At 43.0% G+C, this 27,699-nt stretch overlaps 1 protein-coding gene across 1 annotated transcript; it reads left to right on the forward strand.

Moving 5' to 3' along the window:
* The first annotated feature begins 13,338 nt into the window (after positions 1-13,338).
* LOC122665488 lies at positions 13,339-13,930 on the forward strand. The gene is made up of 2 exons (XM_043861641.1): positions 13,339-13,360; positions 13,431-13,930. Exons 1-2 carry the CDS (start codon positions 13,339-13,341, stop codon positions 13,928-13,930), a joined length of 522 nt encoding a protein of 173 aa, XP_043717576.1.
* The last annotated feature ends 13,769 nt before the right edge of the window (positions 13,931-27,699 follow it).

The following is a 27,699-nucleotide window of genomic DNA, read 5'->3' on the forward strand; positions in this document are numbered from 1 at the left end:
TCATTCACTCACTAGTACTTGGCTCTAGGTACTCAGTCACAAATTTAGTTCCAGTAGTTGTTTGGTTGTTGACCTCGAGCTCGGGATCAAGCCCTAGATATAAATCAGAAGTTACCGTGTTAAGTTATCCATCTATCATTAGAAGTCCTAAGGTTACCCTAATCTTACTGGGTTGACCTGGGGTTCATTTGGTTTACTCTTGGAGTCACTAGGACTTACACCGGGCCTTAGGTATATGTCCCAGTGCATGGGCCAGTGCTTGTGACACAGGGGCAAAATGGTCATTAGCAATGTCAGCACCTGCCATTAGGTCAGAACATAAACACAGTGTTGTCCATGGTATGTCTGTGCTGTAGGACCAAGCATTGCAGTGATACAATCATCTGCGGGCCAACTAGGGTTTCAAAATATTTCCCAATTAAGGACAGATATGGGGAAAGGGTATTTTTGTCATTTCCCACATCCCACAGTGCGCAGGTGGTCATTAGATGAGATCCCCCAGCTTTGTCCAATGAAACAGCAGGTTTTCCATCACTGGGTGTTGGCTCTAGGCCTTGCTACATCGCCCAGTGCCTGCAACCGACAACGGGGCTGAGATCCCAACGTGGGGCCTGCAAGGTTGGGCTTATACCTGATCCTCTGCATGTTTAGGGGATTAGGTAGCCCCAGTGGTGGTCTACATCATGGTCTAGAGGTTTTTCCATTATGGTCACTATCAGGCTGACTGTGGCTGCCCAAGTAGCCCAGATGAATTGTGTTCAGGGTTTTGGCTAGGCTTGGATTTCAGTTCCAGCTCTGTATATGGCTGAAAATACAAGACTCAAGAGGGCTCAAGGCTGCCTCCATCTAGGGTTAGGGCTGTGCAGTCTTGGCCAGCACCCAGAGTTCTAAACCACAGATCAATAGGGCCATCTGGCAGTGCAGGTGGGTACAGCCAGATTTCGGCCATAGAAACAGCATATCTGAATATTTATTTTCAATAAAATGCCCAGATCCACCATGCACAAGGTCAGCATGGCTGATCTGGACCAAGACTGGGCAAACCCTAGCTAGTCTGGGCTGCCCAGGGAGCAAAAATACAAGAATCATGGAGGGAGAATGGGGACAGTAGGCATGGATGGAGGTTTTTATACCTGAAGGGGGCTGAGAATGAGCTCGGATGGAGCAGGGATGGGTGGCAGCAGCTCCCTCCTCTTCTTCTTCCTTCCTCCTTCTCCTTCTCTTTCTCTTTCTCTCTTCTTTCCCTCCTTTCTCTTCCATGGATTCACAATAGAGCAAGAGCTCTAAATGGGCTCAGGTCCTGCCTATTTGTAGGCCCAAGACCAACTAAGGTCTATTTGGCCTAAAGTCCTTTTTTTAAAAACATTAGTTTTTGAACTGATTCTAACTGGTTCTGGGTTCTCTGGTGGGGTCCATACTGAACCAGGAGTATGAGGTGGTCCCTCAAACTCCCCTCTATCAGTGGAGGGTGCCCATGTTCATGTTGGGTGGTCCCCATAATTATAATTAATAAAAATACCCAAAATCAGCCACTGGGCGATGTCACTGGGCCTTATTGCATCGCCCAGTGCCATGGCCCAGTGAATTCCAGCAACTGATTTCAAAGGGGAACAGCACAGGGGTTTGACCCTGGGTCAGGGTATTGTCCCCACATGCCACCTAGGGACTTTTACATGATTTTTTAGAGGTGGGTCCCACCATTATAAGGAGTGAGATTACCTGGGTTCCAAACCATATATCAAGTTGTGAGCTGCACAGTTGCAGGGGTCTGCTATCCATCTTCTAACAAGTGTATAGGAAAACCTGTTCCAGGTATTCTCATTGATCTCATTGAGTGGAGTGATGCTCCACAGTGATCCTGGTGGCCTGGCTAGGGGTTCCTGCCCTTTAAATAAAAAATCCAACCAGTCAGGAGCAGGGTTTGACAAAAGCCATAAAATTGCATAAGAAATTGTTTGTCCTAACACACAGAGGAAATAAGAGTCCTAAGGAGGAGACTAGGCCCAAAATAGAGGCCAATGGCCCTTTAGAACATGAATGGATCCACCAGCGGATCAACTCCTCTGAGTCCGATCGTGAGTCTGGTCAAAAATTTAAACTGGGTGCACTTACGGGCGGATGCGGAACGTGAATCCGCTCCTTCATCCGTTCTCAAGGTGTTCAAAGGCCGAGAGGAAAGGAGTCGGACGGATTAATGGGCAGATCCTTATGTCGTGGTTCCGTGCATTCATCCGCTCTGTATAGAAGATGAAAGGTCAGAGTCTATAGGCTCAGCGGGTTCACGAGTGGATTCACGATAAGTGACTCCGATCGTGAGTCTGCTCGATAGATTTTAACAAAAACTGAAACCGCTCCATTCACTTTCATATTTTGAAGGAGAGGTTAGGAGCGGAAGAGCAGAGCAAGAGTGTCCAAGCTTCGTCCGCCCCATATGTCTTACCCTCAAATCGTGGATTTGGCTTCTCCTACTTCAAATCTCACTCTCCCAATCTCAAGGTATGAACTTCCTTCTCCCATTTTGAACTTCTTAGGTTTGGGGAGTTCTTTTCTAGGGTTTATGTTCAAGTTCTTTACTCTTATGCCTCTACATTGTGTTAGATTGTTTGAGAATGTATAAAGGCATCATGTTCTTGTTCTATTGGCCTCTAATCCCTTGTCAACATATCCAACCACATACACCCTCATCGATTTGGGCTAGGGTTAGTCAAACCCTTGTAAAACCGAAATTCTCTACACTTGTTTTGATTGTTGGCTTCTAAGGCATGATATCTACTACCTATTCTCCCCACCTTACATAGGTTGGGCATTTAAGAATTTGACCCCTCATGTGGATGTTGCCATTGCTCCTTTGAAATTTGAGAAAATTCCCATTTTGTCTCTAAGGAGGAATATCTAATTTCTTGGTTATATGTGTACACATTGCTCTTAAATTCCTCTATTTTATTGACATTGGCATGATCTTTCTCTCACATTGTTCCTTGTTGGGTTTATGTGTAAAGTGTTTAGGTGAGAAGAGATGGCTCCCAAAACAAGGAGTAGCAGAGTTCCAGCAGTTACTGCAGCACCAGCACCGATCCCAGTCCCAATGCCCTTCGATGCCACTCTATTTTGTCTCTAAGGAGGAATATCTAATTTCTTGGTTATATGTGTACACATTGCTCTTAAATTCCTCTATTTTATTGACATGGGCATGATCTTTCTCTCACATTGTTCCTTGTTGGGTTTATGTGTAAAGTGTTTAGGTGAGAAGAGATGGCTCCCAAAACAAGGAGTAGCAGAGTTCCAGCAGTTGCTGCAGCACCAGCACCGATCCCAGTCCCAATGCCCTTCGATGCCACTCTATTTGTGTCTGTAGAGGCCGAAGCTTTATACACTCAGGTACTGTGGAATCGAAAGATCGAGACAGGTAGGATGCCATTGTTGAAAAACTAGCGGCCTTTAAGGTAGGGCCAAGGTTTGAGTACCTAGGGTGGTCCAACATGTTGGTTCTACCTCGATACTACTATTCTAGGCTGATTGGGCATTTCTATGCCAATCTAACAGTGGAGCAGGAAAACATGGAAATGCTCAGGATCCATTCCTTTGTAAAGGGGGTCCACATTACCTTCAATGAGGTGCAACTGGGGGCAATTTTAGGAATCAGTTCTATGGGTGCTCGAGTGTATCACCCACCTGCCAGGGATCCCTTGTCCTGTATGTCCTTGGCTGAGTATGAACACCTATATGAGACCATGACCAAAAATAAGTACAAAAGTCGGGTGAACATGACCAAGTTCGGTTACTCCCAAAGGATTTTAACTATGATAGTCAAATCAAACCTAATGCCGGTAAAGGGTCATGCTACTGAGCCTTCTCTCATGGCCGCCACTCTAGGGTATTGTCTGTATTGCGGACAGCAGTTTAGTCTCCCTTTTACCATTATCAAGCACATGGAGCAAGTACTCTTCAAATCCCGAATTGAGAAAACTCTTCCATATGAGAGGCTTCTAACCCGCATCTTCCAACACTTTCAGATTGACCTAAATGATGAGCCACCCTGCGAAAGTTTTAAGGAGCCCTTTGGGAAAAACTCACTAGCTCGCATGAAGATTGTTGTCACCACCAATAGTGATGGGGAGCCGGTGGTTCCTATAGGTGGAGAGGCTAGTGATGATGATGAGGAGGAGGGACCTATAGAGTACACTACTGGTGCTTCTAGTTCTGGAACTTCAAAGATGGGTGCTATTCTGAGTACCCTGAACCAAATGAACCTCAGCATGACCCGGCTCAATTCAGATATGCTAGATGGTTTTACAGGTGTCCATGGGCAATTTACATTATGCAACCATTGCTTGGAGAGGATGGAGAAGGACGTCCATGACATCAATGCGTATGTCTACTATGATGGTGGTGCTGAGGAGGAGGACGATGATGGTGGAATGGGGGACTAGACCCCAAGTCAGATGAAGTCTCTGCTGCCCCTTTCTAATCTTAGCTCTTTTGTGTTTGGAGGAAATCTATGAACAATATTTCTATTTTTCTATTTAGTTACTCTTTTCTTTTGTTTTAGCTTTTCTTTTGACAATGTATACATAGTCCTACTAGCTGGAATGTGGAACTTTCTATTTTGGATCCTTTGTAATTTGCTTGCCTCCATAGGAGGTTAAAGCAAAATTGGCTGGTGTGTAGGAACTAAAATTTAACGTATATATCTATAACTCTTAACTCTCGTGTTGTTCTTATTATGTGCTATGTTCTTGTGTTACTCCCTAGCTAGTCTTCTTCCTATGTTATGCACACATTCCAATTATGCATGTTACAAGCTTTTAATTAGACCCTATGGTGTAGAGTAAATCAAGAGGCCTTGGTGAATCAGGTCTAGTGTAGAGCATCATGCTCTGATACCACACTGTCATGCCCCTATCCCGAGCTTATGCCACAGGCACAGTCAAGAGAGTGATTGGGATGCACACGTCACCTCAAACCTATCAGGATCAATGATATAGTGTCCTGGCGCCTGATAAACACTCAAACCCTCACCCAATAATTACATTGAGTAAAAAGAAAATACAATCCCAATATTTGTCAGAGTCATAATGAGCAGAAGCATTAATTACATAAGTAGTTACAATATGTTCAGCCATCTAAGTGGTAATATAATAATAGTACTGACGTCGACTGACCATGACATAACTACTCAGAAATATAATTAGTTATTACAAAAAGGGTTCATAACGGGTTCGACGCCCCAAAAGAATCAAAAGTTAGGGAGTTACCCCTGAAAGTATCAGTACCCATAGGCATAATCATCACAAGGGCAACCGTCGCCATGTTCCTCTGACATGTAACCAGGTTCCTCTGTACCAATACCATCATAGTCTGCAGACTGTACATCCAGTCCAGCCAAGTAACCACTACCTGCATCAAAATCTAAAAAGTTGTGTACATAGGGGGTTAGCTCCACTGAGCTAGTGAGGGGAAAGGGGAGTGCACATACATACAATCACACATAGTCCATGATGCATGAAATGTTAAATTCATATTTTTCCACCTGGCAAGTAATCTAAGTCATGGCATATGCTACTGTGATAACTCAGGAGACACTGAGGGTCCCATATCCTATCGCCCCAGTGAAACCTCAATTATCACAAGGGACCTGCACCGATAGAAGCCATCATGACCACCCAGTGGCAGACCCCGATAGCCATCACTATCCATATCCTGGCCTCTCCCACCTCCACAGATTTCTTATACAAGATGCAACATAACAAAATTGAATAAAAACGTGGAAATTTGAATATAAACATGGAAATCAATATGTATAGCTAGTAAATGCATCCCTATAGATGTATATGTCAATCCCAAACATCACCCAAAGCCCACTCACCAATTGTTTGATTGTTGTTTGTGAAGTTTGGTCAAGTGCATGTAACCCCGTATATAGTCCAATGTCTGAGAATGCGTGAAAATAGTGTTAGCAGTGTATAGATGGGTTCCACAAAAGATCCTGACAAAAGAATGTGATTTGGGTCAAGACAGCAGGAACGGATGAAGGAGCGGAGCCAGACGGGTGAATCTGATCGAGGATCCGCCCAGGCCCTGTCCAGAAAATATATGGAATGGACTCACGGGCGGATGCGGAATGTGAGTCCACTCGTGGATCTGTCCCAACCCTGAGACACGCCCAAGAACAATTTAGGATTCTGGGTTTCGGGTGGATTCATCTTAGGTGGGTCCTCTCGTAACTCCGCTCCAAAGGAAAGTCGAAATAGGCTGAACAGACTGACGAACGGATACACGATAATTAGTCCGGTCGTTCGTCCGCTGCTCCTCTTTTGAGCAGCAGAGAAGAGCATCACCTCAAGCCCTTCATTTAGGGATCCAATAGGGTTTTAGGGTAGAGAAGGTGAGCTCAGACCTTCATTGGAGGTCTACCACACGAAACCCAACAAGAAATTACTTAGGGTTTAATGGGTTTAGATCCATTCCCAAGGTTTCTTTCAAACCCAAGCTAGGTTTAGAAAGCTAGAACAGCATAAGGCCATTCCAAGGTCATAATGCACTAAAGAGGGGGAGTAGAAGTTCAAAAGGAAGAAATCAATGATGTTCCAAGAGCTCTCAAGAGAACCCTCATGCTTGGAATTGATCTTCATAGGATTTCCAAACCCAGAGATGGAAGAGAGGAAGAGGTAGGTGAGGTCATTACCTCAAGGTTGAGTCAATCGATGTCCTCCACCTCCACAGCCTCTCAAGCTCCTTCTTCTCCAGGCCTTCAATGCTCCCACAGCTCCATGATTCGGGTAGGTAGAGAAGTGAATGGGTTTTTGAGAGTTAAATCTTAGGTATTAAAACAAGTCTCCCTCCTAGGGTTTGTTTAGCCTGGAGCTTATTGACCCAAAACTCATTAAAAATGGTTACTTAGCCAATGGGTCCACCCAAAGGCAACCCATAACCCAAGGAAAGGCAAGAATGAAGCCACCCTTGTTCAAGAGACAGAACTAGAGTGTCCGAAGCACGAGGTGTAGGTCCCACACAAGGAAATTACATAAAACCCAAAGATAGCACGGGCGAACTAACAATCGGATGTAGTGCTGTTGAGTCCGCTTGTGCGTTCGTTGCTACTGTAAAGGCAAAAACACAAGGGAAAAGGGTCGGGCTTTGACCCACGCTTCGGGGTCGACTAGAGTAAGACTCAGCATCATTCACACGATAAAATCTTACCCCTTGACCATCACGGTATGTCCCTTGTGATCCTGAATAGCTTCCCAATCCCGATACTAAGCTCGTCCCCAAAGGAGGTATCTAATTGTGGAGATACAGGGTAAGCCTTTCGGTACTCCTCACTTTGCGGACTCGTGCTAAGAGGTTGATCGACGAAATCACCATCGACGAACCTTCCCCACTGCCTATTAAGGAACCTCTCCTCCACAGGTAGGCCCGTGATGTGGTCAATGATCTTGTGACTAGGTTTGACCACAAGCGAATATAGCTCACCAGCATACACGACAGCAGAATCTACACGTCACAAGAGAGAGAAATTAGTATTAATTAATAAATCTGGGCGTGGGTGTAACACATGCTTTATATTGAACCATGCAACATTGTTTTGTGGGGGGGCTGATGCGTGTTTTAACTACTTACCTTGGGCATTGATTATTACTTCTACTTAGCATCTTCGATGTTGAACATCTTAGAAGCTGAGTGGAATCCCATTGCGATCCTACCCCTTTCCTTTCGGTTCCATTCATTTATGCAATAACGGTTGATCATGGCTTCCTTTTCATGATCCTCTTGTAAGATTGGATCTTACAGTAGGATGGAGAAGATTGTTAGAAAAGGAAACTCACTGGGGAATATTGGATATTCCACCCAATATTGGATTCCTCTAGCAATGTAGATCTTTCCACATAGAGAAAGATTGGATGGGTAGATAATTGAGTCACAATTAGAAACTCAATATATCACACCCATGTGAGCTAGCCTTTTGGGATTGTGTGAGGTGCAAATATATAATATTTGAAGGATTGCAAAATCACACAAGTGATACACAGAACCCCAAAACCGTGGAGCTCTCTCTTCCACTCCAAAATCCGTTTTCTCCCTCTTGCTCTCTTGGTGTTTGATCCTAGAGGAAATCCAAGGTAGTGTGTTCTTTGGTGGTGTGGAGGAGATAGCTTGACCATGTGGGGAACGCAAAGCTTGCGTGGTGCGTGGAATAATCGTGAAAGGGCTATCATCGATTAGAGGTCTTGCATCTGTGAGGGTCTAGGTAATAATCGATCCCTGTATTGTTCTGTTATTGAATGACTTCTCACATCGACATCATGATCTTGTATTCGATTCTGCATGGATCACACTTTAGATGCTAACAGATTCATCCCTTCAGATAACTCTTGCTGGAACATATGGATACGTTGCACCATGTCACGCCCCTATCCCGATGTAAGATATTTTACCACATAGGGGTATGACTGGGACAATCACACATCATCCCAACACCTACCAGGATCACAGATGCAGTGTCCCGAGTCACACTTCACCCTATCAACACATTATGATGACAGAAAGGAACGCACTAAAAGGAATAAATCGTTCCAACTACAGAGTTAGCGGAAGCGAAATTAAATTAAAATATGTGAAATTATAGAGCATCGGTTCTCTAATGGCAACACATAGTACAATATCAATGTTCATAACCATTCAATCTCTCCTAATAATTAAACATACAGTTTATACATGTTTGTGGAAGGAATACAAAAATTAAATAACAAATATTTAATAATTGCCCCAAGGGCATCACTCTTGGGTGTACATCGACATCCAAGTCACAGCCATTAACTCCACTTGATCTGCATCCAACGGTGCTCATCAAGAGGTTGTCTACATATAAACTTAAAAGTGGTTGTACAACGGGGTTAGCTATACTAGCTAGTGAGGGAGCAAAGGGGAATGCGCATACATCACACAAACAATATCAAGCAGAATGATGCATGCTAATGTTAGATTCATTTTCCACCTAGCACATAATTCTATTGGTCAAGTATATGCTACTATGATAACTCGGGAGATACTGAGGGTCACTTATCCTATCGCCCCAGTGAAACCTCAATTATCACAAGGGGACCTATGCCGGTAGAAGCCATTATGATCACCCAGTGGCAGACCCCGATAGCCATCACTACCCCTGTCCTGGCCTCTCCCACCTCCATAGACCACAGGTGCTCAGACTATCCAACATATAAACCCCTGTTGGCAAGGGTCCTAGCATAAGGGAACAAGCAACCTAGCCGCAGATATACTATATGCAAGTCTTATCATCCCGAGAGGTATTCTGGGTGCATCAACGTCCCATTCCATCTAGTACCCGGGTACCAGCACGGCATGGCACATACAGATCAGGATGACATATAGTAGTTTTCATAATTTAAATAAATTAGGTTCCAGTACGGGTTTTAGTACCGGCACATCTAGCACCGTAGCCCGATACAATGGTGAGCATTCTATCATATTCATAACATATCACAGTTGAGATAATAAATGCAAATGTGCACCATGCTTATAAATATACCATAGCATGCCTAAGATTGACAATTTTATAATATTCAAACCCAACAAAGTCACCCAGAACCTACTCACCTAACAAGGGTGTAGCCTGACATGATTGGCATGAATCTCACCGAACATCGGGTGGCATCCGACGTAGTTCACATGAATCTCACCGATGCATGAGCCTAAACATATAAAAGAAATCATTAAAATAGGTACAGAAGGGTCTCAAGCTAGGCCCCCAAGGTTAAAATCAAGTTTCAACCAAGGTAGCATGAGCAAACTCATGGGGGGTCTCAGCAGAGGTGAATCCTCCCCTGACTCCGTTCATGTCAAAAGGTAAAATCAGAGCGAGTGGACCCATGAGCAGAACTTCTTACTTGGATCCGGTGGGCATCCGTTCGACACCTAAGACAATCATAAAAGAGAGCAGATCCACGGGCGGATGTGCTTCTTAGGTCCACCCCTGCATCCGTTCAATTTCTTGAGACAGACCCGAGAGCAACAAGCCCCGGGCGAAGGCAAACAGAGTGAATTTCGTGCCTTCGTTCGCTCAGGCCATTACGCAGGGTTTGCACTAGGCTGACTGAGGGGCGGTACCACGATAGATGGATCCGGTTGTTTGTCCACTAGCAGTCCCTTTCAAGATTTCTAAGAGTTTTAGCTCCAGCTTGAAGCTTGGAGTGTCCCAAGATCTCAGGAACAGGGGAGGGGTGTCTAAGCCTTCCTAGGGTCACTAGAACCTAGGCTCACCTCATGGATTAAAGATCCTACAAGGTTTGGGTCTCAAATTTGTCAAAGGATTAGGTTCAAGGTCCAAAACCAAGGTTCACCAACAATGGTTGTAAATGCAGCACCAAGGGGTCCAAACCAGACCTAGGTAAACTCCATTAGAGCTCCAACTGGGGATCGAGCTTCACCTTGAGTCCTAAATGGAACTCTAGGTCAGTCCAACCTCAAGGAATCTACCAAAACAAAAGGGAAATGGGGGAGAGCTAGGTTTGGGGAGCTTACCTTGGTGAGATCCTCTAATGGAGAGGTGGAATCCAAGGCTAAGTGAGCCCCCTTGGCCTCTTCCCTTCCTTTCCATCTCTTCTTCTTCACATTCTTCTTCCTTCTTTATCCGGTCAGCAAGAGAAGGAGATGTGGGGCAGCCAGCCATTTTGGCATAGCTCCCATCTTCTTCCCTTCCCCTCCCATTCCTCTTCCACTTCTACTTCTTCCCTTTCCTTCCTCCTCCTTCTCCTTCTCTTGTCTCTTCTCCTCCACGATTTGTTAGGGAGGGGGAGAGATAAGTGAATAGGAGAGATTTCTTATCTTTAAGGGGTAGAAGGGACCTTAGGGTGTGTTTGGTTAGGGGTCTTAGAATGTAGTTTGGTCCTTAGGCTTAAAATGGGTTTTAGTTAGGTCTTAGGCCATGTTTGGTCCAAGTCATGGCCCTTAGGTCCATTTAGTTAGTTAGGGTCTGTTTGGGTTGGGTCCAAGCCTCACTTAGACCTATTAGCCTTTAGGTCTTGTTTGGTTTTAGTTAAGTTATAAAAACCCATTATTTCCCTAAGTTAGGCTTTGTGGGTCCCACCTGACCAATAAATGGTAGGGGTAGGGGTCCACAGGGTCCAATGGTTCAATTAGGGTGTTCGGGACACGAGGATGTGGGTCCTATAGGAAAATAATCTAAAAAGGCAGATGACAGCATGGGCAGATCCTCGAGTGGATTCAGTAAGAGTGAGTCCATTTGTGGTTCCGGTGCTGCTGTCAAGGCCCAAACTTCAAGGAAAATTGCGGGGCTTTGGCCCACACTTCCAGGTCTTCAAGGGGGTTGTTATTATAATATTTTTAGTTCAAAGCCATCAGTGTTGACCATGGCCATAAAGCATTACCAGTTAGGTAAGGTTTGGATTGCCCCGGGGTATAAGGGGATATTTAGGGTGTGGGTGTAACACACCAGGTTCTCTTTCTCTCTCTCTCTCTCTCTCTCTCTCTCTCACACACACATACACACACACGCACACACACACACACACACACAAACACACCCTTCAATTGTTATTTAAAAACTTTAAGGGAAAAAAACTCTGTACGGGAGTAGGCCAGTACTCCCATGAGTCTATCTCTCTCCTCCGCATATGAAAAGAACCCTCTACCCCTTGTTTTGAGGAGAGAGAGAGAGAGAGACATGAGAATGCTGGTGTAGGCCACACTCTCCGATAGAAAACTAGTGATACCTTGATTTAAAAAAAAAGAGGTAAGTACTTTGGGTCGCATTTCAAGCAGCGGTAGTGGCGGTGGTAGTGGAATATGGTGAACTATATAGTTTACATGAATTTCTAAATTTATCTGTAGACAACTAAGAGAATTCTTCGTAATCCAACTGTTAAATGGTAAAATTGTTGCTCCAAATGGCAAAAAATAGCTTACAATGTTGCTTCCACATTGGCCACATTGCATGTGTGAGAAATTAAAAAGTTTTTTTCTCATTATTTTAAAGTCTATTAATATAATTTATTTGATTTATTCTGTAGAGTTTGCTTACACAGTGAGGGTGACTGACTGTGCAGTATCATGTGTATTGTGATTGCACCAATGGCACCATTGGCAAAACCCTTGAGTGTGACCACCACAACAGTAGCATCCACGACCACCACGGTCACGGTATTGGGTACCACCACCACGGCCAGAAGAAGGGGGACGATAATCAGTTCCAAGGGAGGTACGTTGGACTTGATTTGTTGATGGAGAACTTACAGAAGATCCGGAGTCAGTAACAGACAGCTTGGATAGTTTGGCGCCATGTAAAAATTCATGACTAAGAAGCATGGACAGTAGACCATCGTAGTCAATCAGAGTGGTACATGTGAGGAGAGAAGAGATCATATCACCAAATTCACTCTTCAAGCCACAAAAGACATGTAAGTTGAAGGTACTTTGTCGAAGTGGATGACCAGCAACACTAAGTTCTTCAGAGATGGTCTTGGCGCATTGGAGAAACTGAGAAACAGTCTCATTGGGCTTTTGTTCAATATCCTGCATAGCCATCATGAGAGACATAAGACAACTTTCAAAAAGCAAAGAGTAAGCCGTATGAAGAGTGTCCCATATCTCATGACTCATCTTTTTACCAAGGATGAGGGGGAAAACCTCATCTGAGAGTAAAGAGAGAAGAAGACCACAAATAAGAGCATCTTGGTGGTGCCAAGTCTGAGCGGCAGCAGGTTCAGTAGGACAAGAGGTGGTATCATCGAGATAGCCAAGCAGGCCCTGCCCGTCAAGGAAGGGTTCCAGTTGAGTGCGCCAAAAGAGATAATTTTTGGAGGTCAATTTGACGGAGATATAATGATGTGCATAATGTAAAGATGGCACACCAAAGGGGGAGGCGGTGGGGAGATCAATAGTGCCTGAATCAGAGATGGTGTCCTCGCTCGGCATGGTAGAGAAGAAGTAGAAAAGAAAAAAAAAGGAGGAACACTCATTGGAGCTAGTAGGCTCTGATTACCATGTGAGCATTTGGGATTGTAATTGTATATTCCACTAATTTGGGTGAATCGGTTACATGAATATATATATATATATATATATATATATATATATATATATATATATATATATAGGATAAAAGAGGTTGAATCCCACATGTGATAATAGAATTAGTTTTCTTCTCACACATGGGTTACAATAGAAAGAGAAGAATCCCACATGTGATGATAGAATTAGTTTCCTTATCACACATGGGTTACAATAGAAAGATATCTACATAATATAGGAAAGCTTAGTGAAGGAGATTGAGATAATAAGGAAAAGCCAATATAGTGTTTCATGAAGAGAGAAGGCTATATTGGTCAGTAGGGCTATTGGCAAAGTTTTGAAGGTGGATAGTGCTACTGCCTCTTGTACTCGCACTGTTGCAGCAAGGGCTTGCGTTGAAATCGATTTTTGTGTGGCTCCCCCAGATCAGATTTGGATTGGTTGCGGATTTGCTGGTTTTTTTCAAAAGGTGGAGGTTGAGAGGTTGCCGCTTGTCTGTGAAAGCTGTTTGAAGATTAGGCATTGTGTTGATCAGTGCCGTAAAAGGAAGCTGCGCAATGGTGCTGGTTTGAATGACAAGGTGCATGTCAGAGTTTCAACGCCTGTGAATCATGAAGGAGGTGAAGGGACACCCAGGAAAATGGCTGAACATGTGGATCCTATGGAAAACACGATTAATAGGGTGAATCCTTTGGGGAACACGGTTGATAGGGAGAATGCCCTGGAGGACTTTGATAGGGAAGACGACTTGATTGTCTTTGCTCCCAAGGCTAATGGTGATATACATGGCATTGTTCATGTAGGGGTTTCACTTGCTAACATGGGTGAGCAGTCGAGGACTACATCACATGTTGGTGATAATAGGAATTTTATAGAATCATAATCTTTTGGAACCAATACCATCCTTTAAGATACTAGATTTTCTCTGGTTAACCATTTTAACTGTAGTAGCCAAATCTGAGTTAACCACAAACTCCGTAAAGCTTAGGTCCAAGCACAATTTCAATCCATCCTGCAAAGCTCTTAATTCAACTATCGAGTTAGTGGATTCCCCATAGAAGTTAGAGAAAGCCACCAAAACGACTCCCTCTTGATTTCTAATAACACCTCCTCTGCTGCTTAGGCCAGGATTACCTTTGTATGCACCATCCAAATTTAGTTTAACAGAGACAAAAGTCGGGCACCAATAAACTGGAATGGGGAGTTTCCGCTTAATAGGAGTAGCCTTAACACCAAAGCAATCTAATATTAAACCTTCTCTTAAAGTGGCCAAGTGTTTAAACTTCGAAGGATATGGAATATGTCTCACCCAATCTTTTATTTTTCCAATAATAGTACCAGCAGTATGAGCATCCTCACTGTGTCTTCTATTGTTCCTTTCCTGCCAAAGTTCCCAAACAATTAGGTAAGGTAAAATGCCAGTTATGACTCCACCTAGGTTTTTAAAGCTAGCTAAGTTCTGCCACACTAAAACTCGGCTCCTTACCTCTTAGGAAAGAATCAACTCCACATCAAATAATTTAGAAAAATAAAACCATACCTTAGATGTAGTCCCTCCCGCAACCTGATGGGTTGGACACCTTCTTCTTTATAATGTTTTGAAAACATTCTTTTTGGTAGATAGGAATCTACTGTAGATATTTTGTAAAGTTTACTTACTTACTTTTGAGCAACAAAACTTCACAATGACTATTGTAAAGCTTTAACCACAGTGCGAAAGATTAGGTAAATGATATAACACAGGATGTGGGAACAATTGTAAATATAAGTCCTTTTGGGTAATTTAGTCTTTCATTGTACTCTGATTATTTTTTTTTTTATCTTTCCTACCCTGGCATATGCTTTGTGAGGTGTATTTACTGCTTTTGGATCCTGGAGGTGATTGGATACTGTGGGGTATCCAGGTCACTTACCGAACCCTTTTAGGGGTCGGGTCTGAGGTGTGACAGAACTTGGTATCAGAACAAGAAGCTCCATTTACACTCACAAACAGAGGATGTATGATGGTGTCTAGAGCCAAAGAAATAAAAATTTTAAACAAACTCATATAAAGAAATAAATGATCGCAATAGGAGACTAGTCAAGTGAAAAAGCCGACAATATCATAAATTGAAGAGCATAAGCTTTTACATTCGAAGAGGAAAGGGAAACTAGAAGTACTACTTCCGAAACGTAACATAAAAAGAAATACAACTGATAAAGAAGATTATAAAACATAAACATTGAATTGAAATCCTAAACTCTAAGACTTAAGACCTAGGTCTACACTTGTGGCGGGCCTTGTGAGGACTGTGACGAATGCAAATTAACCTTGAAGTGAACATCCCAAAAGTTCAACCTTTGGTCTATGGTACCCACTCTTCCACCCAGGGAAGTCATTGCCCCTCAGAGATCAATGAAGCCATGCTGGATCATACTAGACATTTCTTCAAACCTAGTACCAGTACTGTTGAAATGGTTCATCACCTCCTCCAATCCATAATTCCCAGATGATGGTTGTGCATGTGATGATGAAGCCCATGCATGACCTCCAGCAGAAACATCTACTCGTTGTGCCCCAGTCTTATAGGGTCATACTCATGAATTTCTTCTTCCTCATCGCACCCAGAGAGATCAAACATACTCATCCTCTTAAGAGAGGCATTGTTAATTGGTTTTGTTCCTTCACCTCCTACGACCTCCCAAGTGAAATCAACCCTAAAGTGAGTGAAGACTTGACAGAGAAGTCTTCCATAGGGTAAGTTACCGTCCTCTGGGTTTCGGACATGGGACATCATGATCTTCATGAGGAGATAAGACAAACAAATCTCAAGCCCTCCCTCACTTACCTTATACAGATAGTAAGTAATGTAAGCTTCCAACATAGCAATGCCACTTTGGTGACCATCCTTGGGGCATATGTTGTACTGAACACACCGACTCAGAATCCTAGCTAAAGACTTATACTCGACCTTAGACTTTGGAATCCTATCCCTGCCAGTGAGAGTCTAGAACACCAGCCTGTGGGTTTCGAAGGAAATTACATCTGAAGTATCAACCCTCAGCTTGTAATAGAACCTCTCTCCATTGATAGCAATACCTAGAACGGCAGCTAAACAATGAGGGGTGAGTACAATGTCAACCAACTTTACTCGGCTTTTCAAACGATAGCTTGGATGCTCTTCATCGCTTGCAGTGGCAAGGTTGCAGCAAAAGTGTCAAACCAAATTTGCGTAGCAAGGAAGTTGGGGTGATAACATCGATGCCCAACCTAGGGCATTAAACCTCTCATAGACCTTGAATTTTCTAAGGTCATCGACATTGATCTCTTTCCCATTTTTCATCTTCTTCAAATGGAATGCATTCCATTTTTGTTAGTTGTGGTAGCTCAAAAATCAAAATTTGTCAAACTCGTGTTCTTCGAACAAAGAACTATGGTATGACCCATCCCTGAATGATGGAGATGGTGGAGGAGAGGGTGATGATGTTGGCTCATGGCATTGACGCTTGCTAGTCAATGTTTTCCTTGGACCTCTAAGTGATCGGCTTGTAGACACGTTAATTTACCGTGCGGATTTAAACCACCAAAATTTATACCCTACAGTGGGACCACAGATCCTAATGATCACATCAACTACTTCAACGCCATGATGACCATCTATAAAAAAGGTGATGCGGTCTCTTACAGGGCCCCCGGATCTCTGCAACGGATTGCGACCACATGGTTCTCTCGCCTAAAGTTAGGATCCATCAAAAGTTTTATAGAGGTTGGGAAAGCATTCGTCCTGTGCTTTCAGAGCAGTGTCAAGCAAAAAAAAACTATCGACAACCTTTTGACGGTATGGTAGAGAGATAATGAGCCCATCCATGACTACATCACAAGATTCACCAAAGAGTCCTTTGACATCAAAGACTTGGACGATGCCATGGTGTACAATGCACTCTACACCGGCATCACGAAGAAGGAGCTTGTCCAATCCATGGCCTTGGATCGCCCTGACACCATGACGGTTTTGTTGTAGAGATGTTATCAGTTTGCAAACATGGCAAACGTCCGAGAGGCTCGAAAGATGGCAAACCAGGGGGTCCCAAAGAAGAAGAGGTCCCCGCAAAAGAAAGATGACTGGAGGAGCAGAGAAAAGAAATGAAAGTCTGCTCGGCCAACGGATCGGAGAAGGGAAAAAAGCCCTGACTATACACCATTGAACACTTCTCAGACAAAGATCCTAATGCAGATTCACGACCGAGGACTTCTCCAACAACCCAGACCCATGTATTCAATTCCTAGAGATAGGAATTCAAAGAAATATTGTCAGTTCCACAAAGATAACGGACACGACACGAAAGATTGCTAGCATTTGAAGAAAGAGATTGAAGAGCTAATCCAGGCCAGCCACCTTCGATGGTACATGAAGGATAAAAAGCAGACTGCCATTCAGGTCTGGGAGGAAGGAAGAGGTTAGCTCACAAAGCAGGAAACAAATAACCTAGGAGCCAATCGGGGCGCTCCAGCGAAGAAGGGAGAAGAGTGCCTCTCAAATCCTGAGGCCAATCGGCCGGTAGACACCGACATCCTTCCCATCTTGGGGGGAACCAGCCAGGATTCAGTTAGGAAGGTGAAAGACCACACTCGATTCATCGGTGTGGCAAAAGTATAGAGCAAGCGGGTAAAGCCAACCCCCCAGCGTCTTCACAAATGAGGACCTTGAAGGGTTGAGCTTCCCACACGACGATGTAGTGATCATATAGGTTGTAATCACCAAGCAAACGGTTCACCAAATGCTGGTGGACAATAGAGCATCCGTGGACATCTTGTCATATGATGCTTACAGGAAGTTCGGGTTCGAGGAAGAGAAACTTTAACGTGAAAGTATGTCTTTATACGGTTTTTCAGGTTCTGTTGCTAATGTCGAAGAATCAATCAAGCTGCCCCTCAGTGGGAGATGCGCCTAAGGACTTAACCACTTTTAACTTCATGGTGGTCAAAGTCAGTACGGTTTTCAATGCCATGCTAGGATGCCAAATCCTCAACCTGCTGGACGTAATGGTATCTATGAAGCATCTTCAGGTGAAGTTTCCAACACCTCATGGCATCGAAGAATGCCAAACAGAGTAAAAAAATGTATTACGCAGCTTTCATGAAGCAGGTGAAAGGTAATTGTCATGCAACAACGGATAGAACTAATGGAGGACCTCGTAAGCATCGTATTGTGGGACTCAGATCCTGATTAGATGGCCTAAAGTGGGGCCTTACTAGGAGGAAGACAAAAGGAAGATTTGATAGCCTTCCTTTAAAATAATGCAGGCGTGTTTGCTTGGTCAACATTCAACATGCTAGGTATTCCCTGCTGCATAGCTGAATATGCATTACATATTGACCCGCATAGGAAGCCCATGTAGCAGAAGAGAAGGAATTTTGGTTCGGACCGCCAAGCAGCCATCTAGGACAAAGTAGAAAAGCTGAGCCGGTCTGGATTAATCAAAAGAGAGAAATTACCAACACTGGAAAATATGGTAATGGTCCGAAAGACCAGCGAAAAATGGCGAATGTACATGGATTACATAGTTCTTAACAAGGCTTGCCCAAAAGATGAGTGCCCACTCCCTCGGATCGACACCATAGTCGGTCACGAAATGCTAAGGTTTATGGATGCCTACTCGGACTACAACTAAATTATGATGAAGGTAGGTGATGAAGTCCGCATAGCATTCAAGATAGATTAGGAAAATTGCTACTACGAAGTCATGTCGTTCGGGCTCAAGAACGTAGGGACAACCAACTAAACGATGGTCAACCAGATCTTCCAGGGATAGAGGTCTATGTCAACGATATGCTGGTTAAAAGTAAAGAGTTGGGCAGCACAATGCACATGGCTTGATGGTGAGCTATGTAAAATGTCAGCCTCTGCTCCTCTACTACACTGCATTGGCCCCTTAAGGGCCCAATATGTTTTCCCAGAGGTCTACAAAGGGATATGTGGAAGCCACATGGGAGGAAGAGCCTTTGCCTATAAGGTACTATGCCAAGGTTTCAATTGGCCAAAAATACAGGAAGGAGCCATAAAATACATTAAGAAGTGTGAACTATGTCAGATGTTTGCTCTCGTGCCCCACCAACCTGCGATGCAGCTGACGCCCATCTCTCCCCCATACCCTTCGCCATATGGGGGATGGACATACTCGAGAATTTTGTACCAACTTTAGGAAACAGGAAGTTCATAGTGGTGGCCATCGATTACTTCACCAAATGGGTGGAAGCTGAACCCTTGGCCATGATTCATAGAGAAACAGATGGAGAAGTTATTCAGAGACAAAGTTATCTATAGATTCGAACCTCCATGAATCCTCATTACAAACAATGGAAAAAAATTTGACTGCCTAGCCTTCGATGAATTCTGCTCAAGTTTCTACATTGAGCTGAGGACCATTTCAGTAGCATACCCATAAGAAAATGGGCAAGTTGAGGCCACCAACAGGACACTGCAGAGCGGAATCAAGAAGCTGCTATCTGAGGCTAAGGGGAGATGGGTAGAAGAACTAACAAGCGTTCTGTTGGCATACCGCACAACAGTGCGCACACCTATAAGAGAGATACCATTCCACTTTACCTATGGTACGGAAGCACTGGCATTGGTACGTGGAGGTGCTAGCATCCTCACATAGGCTGAAAGCATTCAACGAAAAAGGCCTCCAGGAAAATCTAGATTTCCTAGCCGAAGTCCGAGAGGAAGCATTGTGAAGGAACTCCATGTACAAGCAACGAGCAGCCCAGTACTACAACTAAAAGGTGACAAAAAGGTTATTCCAACTAGGGGATCTGGTCCCATGGAAAACTAGTGCCTCACAACCACGACAGATTAGAAAACTCTCTCCCGATTGGGAAGGTCCATACCTAGTTTCCAAGCAAATTCGCCCAGGCACGTATTGCTTGAAAACTCTAGGGGGCAACAAAGTACCTCAACCTTGGAACTCAAAAAACCTCAGAAAGTTCTATCAATGAATAGACAAGTCTCGCATGGTAAAATCACCCACTCATCCAAACAGAAGCAGTAAGGATTTTACTTTTATGTTATCTCTTTTAGAATATATTGTTTGTATTGTACTTCAATTCTTGTGCATAATACTAAGCTAACTTTTATGAAAGAAGAGCTTCCTATAAAAGTCCTCTGCAGGAGGTAAATGTGAAAGCCCAGATTTTAGAAACCCTGAGTTTCAACCTTATGGGTAAAATAGTAATTTCATTCCAAGGGTATTATGATAATTATGCTATATGATTAATTAGAGTTTATTATTTGTCATTAAATGTGTTTTAATGCAAAAAGTAATGTATTATAAAATTTTAGGTTTTATGTACATACATGTAGTCATAGCTTATCGGTGTGTAGTTGCTTTGTTTGTAGGAGGTACAAGGTTCAATTCTTGTCTGCAACACATTCAGTAAAATTTTTGTTTATTTTAGAATTATTATCAAAATTGAGGTAATTTCAATTTAGAAGGAGAGAAGTTCGGCCAGCTTGGTGGAAGGAGCCCCTTACGGGCCCCACCATGAGATTTCGTGACTTGATGCAAAAAAACAAAAAAAAAAAAGGATAAGCAATGATGATAATAAAATAATAAAAAATAAAGAAAAAAAGAAAAGATGAGAGAATAGACTATAGGGCGGATTACTTGGAAGAAAGCAAGTCCAATTGGGAGATTTAGGGAAATTAGAGATAAATTAGGAATCAAGTGGTTGACTAACTTGAGATAAATTGAGATAAACTAGGAAGGAAAGGAAGGAAAGAGAGTCATTGCACATAAGAAGGAAAATAGAGAGAGGTAGAGAGAGAGTGAGTTAGAGATAAGAGAGAGAGTGAGTTAGAGATTAGAGAGAGAATGGGTTGGAGATAAACAAGAAAGAGGGAAAGAGGTAGCTGTTTAAGAGGAGAGATAAATATAAATATGGACTCCAAGGGATACCCCAAACCTAGATCATGGAAGTAAGGAAAGAAAGGAAAAGAAGAAGAAGAGAAAGAGAAGAAAGATAGAAGAAGTGAATGCTCAAAGAGTTCAAGTAATTTTGGAGCTGCACAGACAAAGAGTAAGTTCTTCTAAAAATAATTTAATTTTTTTCTTAGAGGAAGAGATAAAAGACCAAGATTAATTTCATAAGATCATATTCTAAGACCTTGTATTGCGTCTTTAGCAAGGATGATAATCTTTAGGAGACTATGATTCTTGGTATTTTCTGTACAGATTTTTCTGTGCACCATTTTTGCAAAAATCATAGTTTTTAAATGGATTAGGATTAGGATTTCAAATTTATATTATTACAAAATATACTGATAGACCTTACTATGCATGTATTTTAAGACCCTAATCCATTCTGGAAGTGCATGTATTTTGGGTATTACATTGAGGTTAATGTAATTCTGTCCAGCATACTTGTCTGTCTTTGTGACTATTTTTCGGGTTACCTATGGGTCGAATCTGAAGATGACCCCTTCTCATGAAACATGGACCTATAAGTCTAGTTTCACCCATAAAAAGACATGATTGAATTGATTTCTTGAAGATGGAAAAATTATATTTTTATTGCTCTGTACTCCATCCTGAGTGCAGGTTTTATTATAGTTTTGAACCCGAGTTGTGCTCAATTTTTTAGCAGACTTAGAGACCTTAAATTAGGTTTATGTCTTACAATGATTTGTGTATTTATAAGTCTAATTTAACATATAAAAAATGGAGAGCCATTATAATTTTTAACAATTTATTAAGGCACTTTAGTGCACAAAGGTCATTCTGTTCAGTAGAAAAAGTTACTGTCAGTACCCTAGTTTGGGCTTGGGTTTGAAGGGCCTTGGATGCTTGTTTTGGAGATGGATCCCTCTTATCAATTGTGGAAATTTAAGTCTATTTTAATAATATATAAGTTTTATACCTATTGGATGTCTGTGTTAAAAGTTATGGCATTAGGAAGTGACTATGCACAGAATGGGACAGAATCTGAGAAGATTAATATGATGTGATAGGTGAGCATATCTAGGGATTATACATTGTACGGGAGAGAAACTAAAGACTTGGTAAAAGTGTTATTCTATTCAAGTACCAAAGTGAGTATAATCATGGATATATTTTACATGGATTAATATGCCTCTTATACTATGTTATGTGAGTGAACCATTATCTCTTATATTTTAGTTGTTTTGTGATTGTTTATGATGTTTACAAGCATTGGATTTTTGTTTTATGCTTTAATATGAGTGACATGCCATGTATGCATCATGAGTTTAGAATTATATGATGTGATGAAATACCATGACAGCATGTGATAGAACCTCATTCAGAATATAAGAAAGAATTGGACATAAGGTCCCAGAATCAGACATTTAGAATTCAGACCTAGAACCCAAACTGCACACCTTTCCAGCAGGGGGTTAGGTGCTGGATGAGGACACTAGAACAGAATTGAGGATAAGACCTCCCATAGGCGAGCACACTATCCTCCAAAACTAAAACCTGATCTACACCTCCCACAGGGGAGTGTACTTGATCCCAAACCCAGTCCGGTTAGCCGGGGTAAAAGAGAAATGACTCCCGGTAGTGTTTAGCTGGGTAACGCAAGAAATGGCAGCCATCAGATTAACGATCGTGTTCCTCACCTTTACTAGATGTGCACATGTAGTAGAACCAAACAGAATTGCATTAATGTATCTAGTTTTTTTACCATAGTTCATGCATTGTTTGTATGTGTAAGTTGTGCCTATTAATGCATGTATTATCTATGCTTTGTCTCACTGGGCTATCGAGCTCACCCCTTTATTTTTCAGAGACAGATGATGGAACATGTCAGTGCACAGACTGCATAGGTGACCAGGAGCAGCAGGATGGAAATTATAATGCTTGATAGACTTGAAGATTTGAATAATGAATATTAGGATACTTTATTGATTGAATTTGGATTTAATGGTTGGATGTAGCACAATTTGACTTAGATGCTGTTTATTTTCTTTTATGTTAGCTCTTATGCTTATGGGATGAACATATAATGATCATTTGGAATTGCCACCAGATTTGGATGAAAACATATATTATTCGATGATATGTTGCTTGATAATCTTCCATGTAGTTAGAAAAGTTGGCATGCTTGTATGCTAATAAAAAAATAATTTCAGCCAACTTTAGACACATGCTAAGTTAAGAAATTGATCGTAAGATCACCGCCCGTGAGGGTTGCACTCATACCCTTATCCTAGGTTTGGGTCGACACAATAAAAAATTGTGTACGTGAAGCACAAAATCCCTCTACGTGAGGCACAAAATCCCTTTACATGAGGTAGAAAAAGTCCTCTACGTGAGGCACGAAAGCCCTCTACGTGAGGCAAAAAAGTCCTCTATGTGAGGCACGAAAGCCCTCTACGTGAGGCAAAAAAGTCCTGCATGTGAGGCACAAAAGCCCTCTACGTGATGTAGAAAAAACTCCATGCAAGACAAAGAAAGGAAAAATTCCACACAAGACAAAGGAAGAAAAAATTCCATGCAAGTAAAGAAAGAAAAGCTCCACGCATGACAAAAAGAAGAACTCCACCATACAAGAAGAGGGAAGAGAAAGAAACTTGGAGTAGAAGAAAAGACAGATCGGGAAGAATATTGCTCAAAATCAAACAAAAGACAAAAGTATACAAGCTAAGAGCATTCACCATTGGAAATTCACAGTTATGCTGCACCAATCAAAATCAGAGGCCCAAGAAATTACAGCCTCTCGTACAAACTTAAAACCAGCAAGGTACCTAGAGTTACTGTACTCCTTATACTTAGAGGAGGCTTTAAATTGCTCAACGACCCGCTCAGTAGTTTGAGGAAGGACATCTTTGTACTCCTAAGCAAAATCCAGTTGAGCAAAAAGCTCCTGTAGTTGGCGATCGGCATCATTCAGGGCAGAGTCATACCACCTTCAATCATACTCAGCTTCAGCCATAGTGCCCTTCAACTTTTCAATACAGGCTATCAATGACCTGTTAGCTTCACAAGCTCGATTTAGTTCATCAAAGCATCGGTGAGTATTTTATCCTTTGTAATAAGCTGGAACGCCTTGATGCCACCCTCTTGCTCATGCCTCTTCTTCGTCAACCCAACAATAGCCTCTTCAGAAGCCCAAAGTTTATCAAGGCGCTATCCAAGTTGGGCTTTCAAAACTACCACTCGGGCCAAGGTGAACCTCCCGTTCTAGCGACTAGTTTCATGGAAGTATCAGCTATAGAATGGGCCTACATTAGGCAAGGCAGTTCAAAGCAAGGTATGATGGAAGAAAAAAGAAAATTCCATTTCAAGTGAAAGTTAAAGTACATCCTACTGGTGCTATAAAAAAAAACAAGGTGAAAAGGGGGTAGAAGGTAAGAAGAAAGGCAAAAGCAAAATATTTCACTCAAGGGGAAGATTTACATTCTGATTATCACCCACCAAAGTTGTGGCACTAGCATTATCCTCGGTGATGCCCCTCTCCCTGACAGCACCTTCCTCACTGAGGTCCTAAGCAACCACCAATCCCTCTTGCACACCCTCCTCCATCTCATCCGGCTCTGTTGCACGCTCCTTACTGGTCTTCTCAAATAGCAATGAACAAGCAAAGAAGTCAAAAGCAGGGATGGACTCCAAAACTAAGTCTTGGACTTCTTGGGCACCAAGAATGTAAGAGTCCACGCCTGCCTCCACCAAAGCCTCATCAAACTCCTTAGAAGCTTTAAACTCAACAATTGCTTGGGCAGCGATGTTCTTCTCTCGCTCTTCGGACTTTGACAACTTTGCCTCAATGTCCTTCAACTTGGACTCAAGCTCCCGAACATGAGTGTAAGAAAAGGCCTCGGCTTTCACCAAGCTCTTTACAAGGGCAAGAGCCTGCTACATGTCATTTTCAAGTGTATCCTTTTCAATGGCCTAGGCACTCTCCAGGCTATGGTGTCTCTCCACGATCGTCATTATTTGGTACTCCAGCACCTTATTTCGAGAGTTAGCAGCCTCTAGGACACTCTCAGCGCTAGCAGTCTACAATTGGAGTGAGTCTTGAAGGTCCATAATTTGTTGACCTCTCCCCTTTAACTCCTCTTAGAAAGCTAGAATTTGGATATCTTTTTTCTGGTACTCCTCTTGGAGGAGCATTAGGTGGTCGTAGGCACCCTCAGCATAAGCAACACACTGGAGAAGACAAGAAGTAAGACAAAGAAGTGAGGAAAGAACCTCAAAAAGCTACGTATAATGTAAGAAGGACCTACCTGAGTAAGTCTGCCCCTACCCTTCAACACTAGGTTCTTGGTCGAAGATTTCCCCACTAGGTCATGGTCTTGAGGAAGTCTTCCCTCCTGGACCCAAAAGGCACCCATGGACATATTACCAAGGACGGAGCAAGCAGTCGAGAGACACCATAAGGGGACAAAAGGAGAAGGAGCGTCTTCATTCGAGCGTGGAGGGGGAAAGTGTGGAGAATCCTGCCTCTTCCCCTCATCCGCAATCATTGTCCCCGATAGAGAAGAAGAATCAGTCGCCAATGGCAGCCATTCCTGACCCAGTTGAGGAGGCAACCCTGCATCTTGACTCCCAGTATGGCGGGTGCATCATCCAAATGGTTATGAGCATCAACTGAGATGTTGGGTACAAGATCCTGGAGCTCTAAATAATAGGCAGAATAATAGAAGCCTCCATAGTTTGCTCCAAGGGGACCTCCACCCTTAAACGTTTCTTACCTTCACCCTAGGGAGGTTGCAGCTCGCCTCCCTTGGGTCCCTGTTTGGAGGGGGAGAGCTACATTGCTTGATAGCGGCCCAAAGTGATTGATTATTGAAAGGCACTGCACAGCGAAGAAAAGGTCAGTACAAGACTCAAACTTGAGAAGCATACATAGAGACAACAAGGGAGACTCACCAGAAGTGAGGCCATGTCGAACAAGAAATCCCTCTTTAGTCAGAGGATAGGCATTAAAAGGAGGGTCCTTTTTTGCCAACTTCTCATAGAGCTAAAGGTCAAATTCATCTAGTCGAGGCCTGGCATTCAATGTTGATATCACAGGCTCAGGCCAAACATCGCCAGACGGTACCCCCTAGCCCCCAAGGCAAAGAAGAACCAGTGTTTCCATCCTTTAATTGAAGAAGGCAAACCGATAATACACTTCACCTTACCATGCATGCTTGTGATTTAATTATCACGGGAGCTAGTGTGGGGATTGATATGGAAGAGATTCAAAAAGATACTGAGAGAAAGGGGCAAGCCAAGACTAATCATCATGGCAATATATGCAAGGACAATTCTATAGGAATTCAGAACAAGCTGAGGAAGAGCGAGATGGTAGTACTCCAAAAGTTCACTAAGGAATGGTTGTGTAGGGAACCTAAGCCCACCGGTGAAGTAGTCTTCGAAAAGGTAAATTTCTCCCTTAGAAGGATCACAGGTAAACTCCCTCTCCCAAGGAAGTCTGAGGGAACAAATGGACTTACCTCTGGCCAACCAGACCTCTAGGGAACGGGGGACACCATATGTGCCCCCACAAGGTGAAGAGAAGTACCCTTAGGGACAACTCTGGTTGAACCAGAAGTAGAAGCTTCGTCCATATCACGAGGAGTAAAACCCTCACACAGGGAGACACTAGTAGAAGCTCTCCCCAATGGACGCATCTGTCGTGATATAGGAGTAGTGTTCCCCGCAGCGGTACTCCCCCGGAGAGATGATTTACCCTTATCAAAAGATGCCATACGCACAAGGTTGTAGGAAGATGGAAACAGAAGAAAAAGGAAAGTGCAAAAGAAACCCATAAAGGAGAAAGCCTTACTAGTGAAACCGTGCTCTAAAGAAGAAGAAAGGTGTATGGCAGTAACTAGAATATCAGCACTTGATCGAAGAGAATAATGCCTGTAGAAAACTGATGACAAAAAAAAAACCTAGAAGCGCAAAAAAAAGAAGAAGAAAGGGTTTAAGCAAAATCCCAAGCCACACTCATCAAGGAATATTTAATCCTCCTTAAAAAATGTGACAAGAATCGAAAGGTGCGAGTACGTAAGTTGCCATCCTAGGATCTCCCACTATTTTATGCGACGGAAGAACAGATGTGGCGTCAAAGTATTTGTCAATCTATCAAAGGCACATCCCACCAAGCAACGCACAAAGTGACAGGTAAATCCCTCCCACCCTTAACCTGGTGCATTTTCAAATAGGGTTTATGAAATCATCAAGCAGACAAAAAGTCAAGTTACAAAAAGGGGTAGGGGTAAGATTTTAAAAAATGTCAACGCTTAGCTAAAGCATTGGGAATCCAAGGCATCCCCTCCGCTATGCCAAGAGTGGAGGGGGTAAGATTTTGAAGAAGGCCAACGCTTAGCCAAGTGATGGGAGTCCAAGGCATCCCCTCCGCTCGGTTGAGAGTGGAGGGGGGTATGATTTTGTAGAATGCCAATGCTCAGCCAAGCATTGGGAGTCCAAGGCATCCCCTCGCTTGGCAGAGAGTGAAGGGGATAAGATTTTGAAAAATGCCAACACTCAGCCAAGCGTTGGGAGTCCAACACATTCCCTACGCTCTATAGAGAGTGGGTAGGCAAGATTTTAAAGAACACCAATGCTCAGCCAAGCATTGGGAGTCCAAGACATCTCCTACGCTTGGTAGAGAGTGAAAGGGGTAAGATTTTGAAGAAGGGCAACGCTCAGCCAAGAGTT

This window comes from Telopea speciosissima, chromosome 6 (genome assembly GCF_018873765.1).
Source record: "Telopea speciosissima isolate NSW1024214 ecotype Mountain lineage chromosome 6, Tspe_v1, whole genome shotgun sequence".
Lineage (NCBI taxonomy): Eukaryota > Viridiplantae > Streptophyta > Magnoliopsida > Proteales > Proteaceae > Telopea > Telopea speciosissima.